Source organism: Pezoporus wallicus, unplaced genomic scaffold (genome assembly GCF_028554395.1).
Source record: "Pezoporus wallicus isolate ANWC-B61680 ecotype Strahan unplaced genomic scaffold, APGP_CSIRO_Pwel_v1 contig_1181, whole genome shotgun sequence".
NCBI classification, from domain to species: Eukaryota; Metazoa; Chordata; class Aves; order Psittaciformes; family Psittacidae; genus Pezoporus; species Pezoporus wallicus.
In genome coordinates this window covers 4,591,205-4,599,825 of record NW_026641428.1, presented here as the reverse complement: position 1 = coordinate 4,599,825, position 8,621 = coordinate 4,591,205, and the positions used below count along the sequence as shown (strand labels likewise).

At 56.1% G+C, this 8,621-nt stretch overlaps 1 protein-coding gene across 1 annotated transcript; it reads right to left on the bottom strand.

The window, feature by feature from the left end:
- Positions 1–713: 713 nt before the first annotated feature.
- Positions 714–3,742, bottom strand: SP5 (Sp5 transcription factor). Its single transcript, XM_057423815.1, is given in 5 exon segments — positions 714–1,790; positions 2,336–2,494; positions 2,497–2,546; positions 2,549–2,952; positions 3,114–3,742. Coding segments are annotated over 5 exon segments (2,295 nt in total). The 3' UTR covers positions 714–737.
- Positions 3,743–8,621: the final 4,879 nt, after the last annotated feature.

Below are 8,621 nucleotides of genomic sequence, written 5' to 3'. Positions count from 1 at the left end.
ATGAGCAGCTCACAGCTCTCCGTGCGCTGAGCTCCGCCTCGCTTCACCGCGGCGGTGGAGCCGGACCCGTCCCGCGCCCACCTCAGGGCCCTCCGCCGCCTCAGCGGGAAGTGGCGGGAAGCGCGCGGCCACACGGAGCGGCCCTCGGGACGCTCGAATGAAACCGGCGCGGCGGGACCTCCCCTGCGTGACCCCAGTGATAACGTGTTTATTTCGCGCTGCAGTCGCGAGTCGCTTTACAGAGACATCTCATGCTGGAGCCCCCCACGGGGCCGAGGACGAGGAGAGGGACACCGGTATTCAAACAGAACTATTAAATAACCTGTACACAAAACTTCAGTCTTTTACCCTGAAAGAGCCGAGGGGCCGGGCCTCGGTATGGCCCGGCCGGCGCTGCAGAGCCACCCCCCGGCGCCTACAAGCCCCGACCACGGAGGCGGCTGCCGCGGTCTCCTCTCAGCCTCGCCCCGGGCCCTCAGGGGCGGGGAGGGTGCCTGTCCCGGGACGAGGACGCGTGGCGGCGGCAGACCCGGGGCCCTACGAGCGTCCAGTCCCGGGCCTGAGGGTCCCGGCTCCGCCTCCAGCCGAGCTCCCTCTCGCTGGGCCCGACGCGAGTCAGAGAGCCGCCCGCCCTGCCCCCGGCTGCGGGGCTCCCTCAGCTCGGGTCCCCGCTGCGCCCCGTCTTGGCCCGCAGGTGCCGCGCAGTCCCGGCCCGGTCCCTCCCCGCCGCCCGGCGGTCACAGGTCGCGGCCGTCCTCCCGCTTGACGCCGTCCGCCGCCGACTTGAGCTTCTTGTTCTGGTGGGTCTTGACGTGCTTGGCCAGGTGGTCGCTGCGCATGAAGCGCTTCCCGCACTCGGGGCAGACGAAGCGCTTCTCGCCCGTGTGAGTCCGCAGGTGCCGCTGCAGCTCGTCGGAGCGGGTGAAGCTCTTCCCGCAGAAGAGCCAGTTGCAGACGAAGGGCCGCTCGCCCGTGTGCCAGCGCAGGTGCGCCTTCAGGTGCGAGGTCTTGCCGTAGACCTTCCCGCAGCCGGGGATGTGGCAGATGTGCTGCTTCTTCTTGCCCGGCTCCGCCTCCGGGGCGCTGCCCGCGGCCGACTGGCAGTTGGGGCAGCGGCATCGGCGGCACCTCCTGGCCGTGGCCGCCAGGGGAGACTTGGTCTGCAGCAGGGCGGCGATCTGCGTCTGGTACTGGGCGAAGTCCGAGTGGCCCAGCACCAGGCTCCGAGGCAGCGCCGCGGCCGCGGGGAAGCGGTGGCCGCAGCTGCCCGGAGCGCCGGCCTGCTGGATGCTCCACCAGGGGATGTCCTCGGGCGGCGGGTTGGGAGAGAGCTGCCGGCAGGGCTGCGTCGGGGGCAGCAGGTTGGAGTAGCCGGGAGGCAGCGCGGCCTGGGCGGCGTAGGGGACGTATGCGGGGGGGCAGCTGGAGGGCAGGGCGGCCATGGAGGAGGGCAGCATCTTGACGGGGGAGAACTCGTACGGGTAGGAGGGGTCCGCCGGGGGGGTGAGGGGCAGTTCGTGCGCGCCCCCGAAGGAGGGCTGCAGATGGTTCTTCTGAGGGGTCAGCCCCAGGCTGGGGTGCGGCGGCGGCAGTCCCCCCGGCGAGTGCGCCGGCATCTCGCCGCTCCACGGGTGGAAGATCCTGGAGGGGGATCCCAGGGTCGGGTCGTAGGAGACCTGCAGGAAGTCCGAGGGCGCTGCGCCCGGCTGTCCGATCCGGCTACAGGTGGCGGCCAGAAGAGCCAGGGGCGAATGCTTGGCCAAGTCTGGGGAGGCGCTGGGGGTGCGGTCCTGCGCGGGAGCGGGAGGGAGGGAGGGAGGGATGATGAAGAGCGCGTTACTCGCCGCCGCCCCGCGGGAGCAGCCTCGCCGCTCGCGGGAAACTTTGCGCACCGCTGCCCGCGGGCGGCCGGAGCCGCGCCACAGCTCCCGCGGCTGGCAAACTTTCCCAAAACAGCGAGCGCCAAACCGGCAGGACGGGCCCGGCCCCCGCGCCCCGCCCAGAGACCGGTCCCGCCTGCGGCAAGGGCTGCCGGCCCCTCCGCCTGTTCTGGACTGTGGGCGACAGGAAAGGGGCCGCTACGGGAAGAGGGCAGCCCCCGGGCCGCGCTGACCCACCCAGCCACGGGACGGTGCCTGGAGTTACCGCCGGGCTGTTGGTGGGCGAGGGAAGTTGCCAGCCAGAAATGCCGGGCTCCTTACCCCCGGGTCCCTGCCTACCTCTCCCGAGCCGCCCCCGGGTGAAGCCCAGGGAGGGAGGCAGCAGGCGCCCGCTGTCCCTGCGCAACGCGGGTCACGCCCGTGGAGCCTGCCCGGCCCCGAGCGCGGGTACTGACCTGGAGGAAAGCCTGGAGGGGGTCGTTCCGGAGGACGGCCACGGCAGCCATGGCTACTGCTCCCGGGGCGAAGGGAAGGCGCCGGGGCACAGCCGAGGCATGGGGACACCGAAAGGAAGACGAGGAGCTGCCCAGTTTCTTTCTCCCTCTCTCTCTCCGTCTCCCCTTCCCTCTGATCTCTTCGCCTCCGTGCCCGTCCCACCCCCCCGCACTGCGCGATCTCCGCGGACTGTCTGACTGCACCAGGATCACCTCCAAGAATTTGATAAGGACTTTGCTGGGCCGCCAACCAGTCAGAGGGAAGATTTATGGCTTTGAAGTTTGCCGCTACCCAATCATCAAAGAATAGCGGCTCTTTCAGAAGCGAAAGCAAATCCTTTGAATCCACAAAGCTCCTATGGTGTGTTTGTTGGTCTGGATAAAAGAACTGATTATTAGGGGGGATGGGAAGGGAGGAGATAAAGGCGGGACAATTAATGAAGTAATCACTATGTGGGAAATGTATATACACAAATAATTGGATTTTCTTGATCAAAGGACCCCTTACCGCCTGGAGACCCTCGCATTGGATGTGCCATACACCAAGACACTGGATCCCCGCTCTACCCCCCCCCCCCCTTTTTTTTCTTCCTTTTTTTTTTTCTTTTTGTTTGCAATTAAGGATTTGTGGCAGAGCCCTAAAGTGACAGCGTGTCTTTGTTATCGCCCGAGAAATCTGCCCCCGGATTACCCTGATAGTGTTTAATGACTCCAAGTAACAGGAGCACAGCGGGTTCACCTGATCGGGGCTGGTCGATCCCAGCCGTAAAACTTCCCAGGAGTAATTGTCAGCAGTTCCTCCCCGCTCCCTCCCTCCTTGCGCCCGCCCTTTCCCCGCGGCTGGGGGATATGCCCTCGGTGTGACTCCGCGAACACCCGCGCAGTTTCCCCTCTGGTCGCCGGGTTTGGTTTCGCGTCGCTCTGCGGCGCTACTGACCAGAGCCCCCGCCGGGTAACGCGGGGCCAGGCTGGGAGGTGGGACGGCGGGGTGCCACCGGCAGCAAGAATCCCCGCGGGCAGACACACCGGCCGACCAGCCGCCGACAGACAGAACGGGAAAGTTTCCTCTTCCCTAGAGGGAGGCGGGTGTGAAACACGTAATTTCTTTAAACGAAGGCAGGAGTCTCTCCTGGCAGCGTTCTTGGGGGAGAAATGTGTGCCCGCGGGGCCGGAGGGCTGTGCCCGGCGGCCCTGGCGAGCCTGCCTGGGCAAGGGCGAGAACGGGATCTCAGGCTCCTCGGAGCACGGACAGTATTGCCGGGTTGCTGTCTCCAACCTCTCGTCCACCTCCTGACACAAAGCCATAAAACTCGGGCCCGAGGGCTCTGCTCCCTCACCCCTCACTTTTCGGCCTGTGTATAGACACATACGTGTGTGTCTGAAGAATCCAGCCCGCTTTTCCTCGGACCGCCGGCGAGGCTATATCCCCAGTCAGCACCGCCAAGCACATCTGGGTCACAGCTCCCACGGCCCGCTCGGCACCGCGCTCTGCTCCTCGCTCTGCTCCTCGCCGCTTCCCCATCTGCTCTGGGGCCGTCGCAAATGTGTAAGCCGGCGCGTTTGGCCAGGTACCAGGCGAGGACGTGCAGCTCTGCCGTGGGGAGGGGTGCCCCTCCGGGCAGATGCCGGCTGGCTCTGGTGCTCCGGGGCTGTTTGCCCAGGTAACTCGATCCTCCCCGCAGTCGCCGGGTTCAATTGTATTCGCACCGCCACTGAAGCCTCTTTAAACGCCAGCACACAGAGATCTTTATCTGGCTTTCCTGTAGAAACAATCACTGTCCGCTCAAAGACTTTCAAGACTTGTAGGGCTTGAATTAGATCGGTATCTTTGAAGGGATTAAAGTGCCAAGTCCTCTCCCACGGCTCCATATTGAGTCCTGGGGAGAATTAAAAGCCCGATCCCGTGTAGCACTGATCCCCTACGTAGCAGCCACTTCAAGCTCTCCCCATGGCCAGGCTTCACCAGGTCGGCACTAGGCAGAGAAGCGCTCCGCACCCAGCTCTTTTACCACGCAGTGATGCTCCGAGGCCGCGCTCGCCGCGGCCGCAGCAGCAGGGTGCGAGGCAGTGGCAGCAGGTCCCTACCTGCTCGCGGAGCCCACCACCTGCACACGGCCCCGCAGGTGCGCGATGCGCGGGGACCGCGCCGCCTCCACACGGGACGGGACACGGCAGGAGACGGGCAACCCTAGCGGGCCCCGGCCGGCAGCGGACGCCAGCGGGACCACCGCGTACCACCCCGCCAGCAGCCGTCGGGTACCCCGGGATCCCCGGCCGAGTTCCATCCACGCCACTGGGGTCGCCCCGGTCAGAGGCGTGCTCCCTTCCTGCTGCACCTGGGCAGGAGGAGGCCGGTGGGACATCTCCGCGGGGACCCCGACCCGCACCTCCGCTCCCTGGAGCAGCGATAACCCGCCAGGCAAGCGGAATGGCGATGCTCGTACTTGTCCCTAAACTTCTGCATCCCCACAGTCGTGCCAACCTGGGATTCCTACGAGGTGCCTGATTTAATTCCTAACTCAAAGTTTGTTAATTCGTTTTATCTAATAATTGCCGGGAGAATAATCTGAACAATATTTATAAACGAAATGAGAGTGGATAGGTAGTTCAGGAGACACTGAACACCTCCCGGCTCCCCCCAGTCCTTAAGGTATGTTATTTCCTAGTTATCTCGATGAACCCAAATGAACTGTCATGTTACAAAAGAGTTAGTGGAAAGTTGGGTAAGTTTCTATACAGACGTCACACTACAAATGCCATAAATCTGCAGCCAAGAAAGCACACTGCTTAGAAATCGAGAATAATTTCTCATTTCTGGAAGAAACCAATGGGCTGAATAATGAAACGTTGCAGTCATAATTTTCCGTACAAATAATTAGTGTTCAAACTCGGAGCATTTCAGTCTCCTGAAATGTATTCTTAATGAAGTGATGTTCAGAGCTGTCATTAAAAATGCAGGGCTGGAAGATCAAAGTACAATATTTATTTTAGAAATTTGTTTCAGTTATCAGGAGATACAGGTATCAAGGCCAAGTGTCAATTCACTTACACAAAGCACCGTTTCCATGAGAAATGGGCTGCCGCTACATCCTACTGTCAAGCGAGGAGGCACCAGTGCTGAGGAGCGGCGCCTGGGGCGGGCAGGAGCTTCCGAGAGGGAACCCACTCTGGCCGCAGCCCAGGGGCACGGTCCCCACCGGCAGGGCCGCGGGAGCCGGAGCGGCGCTGGGGCCCGCCAGGGAGGGTGCGGCAGCGCCGCCGGGGCCGACCTACCCCGGCCTGGACGCAAGAAGAGCTCCAGCCCAGGTGCGGAGGAGCCACCGCCTGTTCTGGCGCTACGTCCACCACGGAAACCGACCAGCAGACACCGGGCCAGAAGGACTCAGGCTGCGCTGGGCGGGATGGGAGCGGGTGATTTCAAGGCAGTGGACATAAAACGTGAGGCACCATCACCACCTTCACAGCCTTCAAAGCCAGGCTTTTTCAAATTCGGATATCCCAGAGTGCGTGTCCCACTGTGCAAGGGCTTTCTGGACTCTGGTTTGAATGCAGGTAGCAGAGAAAAAAATACTTGGGAATGAGAGAAGTGCCAATGATCCCCTCTATGGTCTCCACTGTTCCTCTGCCCCCTAGGCCTCCAGCACTCTGTCCTGGAGCCTACCTCAGAGCCTGTCCGAGTGTCAGCTCACACTAACATGTGAACCCATGCACTCACCATCCCACCTCTTATGACACTCCCAGTGCCCCCCCAAGACCTTTGTATTCCCCTGCCATGAATCCCCCAGTCCCTCAGCTCTTCCAGGACAGCCAGGAATGACCCTGGGAGCCTGGATGAGCTCTAGACACATCCTGCCCCCAGTTTGGGGATCGGAGGCTGCCTTAAATGAAATAGTGTTCTTTTAGCAGGAAAAGAATCAAAACAAGAGCGCTCTTAAGTGAACAGCTGGGTTAACGTTCAGCCAAGCCTCCTAGTTCTCCTTGAGAGTGTGGCAGGCTTTAAACCTGAACAGGCTTCAGATAAGCTTGCTCCAAAAGGCAGAGCTCTCACACCATCCCCCATTCTATCTGGTTTAAACCCTTACTAAAAGAGACCATCTATCCACAGCAGCAAGAAGTTTCACCAGAAGTTAAATTAACCCATGTATATAGCTCCAAGTACACGTAGTCATACTGCCAAAAGTTCTGAGTTACGTACCCTTAATATTACTATTATTTACTTCAGCATATTCACATTTTTACAGGGGCAACATCACTGGCATAGTAATAGGAGTCACCAGTTGATGTTTTTAACCCACTAGTTTATATGGTTTGTTTATTGGCTTCAGATTACCAATAGTTTTAACAAAATTGTATTTCCTAAGTTTTATCAGAGTTTAATTGAACATCAGTAGGTGAAAATAAAAGGATTAAAAGCTGTTACAGCACCTCCTGCATTTTTCTGTGCATGAAGGAAAAACAAAACCCTAGACAAGATCAGCATATGCAGAAGCACAGTTAGGATTTAAAGGCTTGCCTCAACATTTCCCAGGCTAGGTGTGGATTTCACAAAGATTAATAGAAGATTTCCCAAACCTCTGAAAGCTGAGCTGCCCTTAAAGAAAAGGAGGACAAATTTCATGCCTCACAACAGTTTTACTGCCTGTTGTCAAAGCTTTAAATATTTGAATGTATTCATCTTCTCCTTCCTTGGCTGGCCCTTTGTAACTCCTCCTCCTGTCCTGGGGAACAATGGTGAACATTTTTGGATACACTTCCTCCCCTTGCTTCCATACTTTAAAAAGGAGTCAGACTCTTAACTATATCCATATTGAAAGTGTTATTCTTGGCTCCATTTTGAATGCCTGGGACACCTTTAAGTTCAAAATGATCATTTTGAACTCTGGAAACGCCTTTCTGCCTCTGGCATATGCAGCTACACTTTCTTCACCACTAATAGCTAGAAAAGGAGTTCTAAAAAATGAAAATCAAGCCAAGACTCTGGTGAGTATGTGAAAAGATCTGCTGTGTGCATCCTGCTTGTCCTTTCATTGTGGGAAACATTAGGTTAAAAAAGCCTGTATTTTTGGTTGAATGCATTTGTTTTGGGAAGACTGGATGGGAACCTTTTATTTTAGTACAGATACATACAACCACTCTTTTCTTGAATTGTAATTACTCAGTATGGAATGAAAAGGTAATTAAACTCTTGTTTGCCTCCTTTTAACTACAGGAAGTATATTATCTAAAACCTGGGTCCCATGGTCATTAATTTTAGTTACTTAGTATATTTATTGACAACTTAAACAGCTGTCTGTGTCTATACTGTGTTAAAACTGGCAACGGCACAAAGTTTGGCCATAATGATCATTGTTCAACCTACACATAAATATTGTGTGATCATATGGCTGCCACATTGCTAATGATTTGTGTCGTGGCAGAATGGATTAATCCCACACTGTAAAAATACACCTGTTACTTAATGAACTTGTGCTGTAATTTTATAACATTTTGGTACAGAAAAGATTAAGTATTTTCTAACAACATTTTTCAATATTTCAATATTTCACTTTTGAAACAGCCCAGTGCACAAGAGTATATATAAAAAATCCATTATATTTCTTACAAAATGTAAGTGCTCTATACAAAGTCTTCAACAACTCTTCTTTAGCTGAGGGGAAAAAAAAAGGAGACAGGAGGAAAAATCTCAACGGTGGGATTGTGAGGGTCAAAACACAGATAGGGGACATGGCTGTGGCATTGCCGGTGTGTTGGGTAAAAGATACTGTCTTCACACCAAGGGAAATAAATAATCTGAAAACCCTCCCTCGAGATCCTCTGTGTATAATGGTTTTGAGGTAACTTGCTCTGACTGCTTTTCCAATGCATGCATATTGGTGAAAGGCAGTCAGAGCTCCTTGTGCCTATCAGCTATGACACAGGTATGTGCCCCCCAATGTGGGGAGAGTTTTTGAATGTGACCTAGAAAGTTCTAAATTAAGAGAAGATTAATTTCTCTTTATATATTCATTTATTTATTCATTTATTTATTTAATGTCAGTCTCCTTGGCTGCCATCACAGGCCCAGGATCCCAAGGAGGACTGGGGAAAGCCTCAATTACAATTTTCAAATTACTTATCTCTCCTTAGCTGAACATAAAGACTTAAAAACACTGCCCTCTTAGACTGATAGAAAAGTCTTTTCTGGAATGCAGTGCATGATATGTTTCTGTGTCACTTCATACCTTAATGCCATAAGTGATGCAGAATA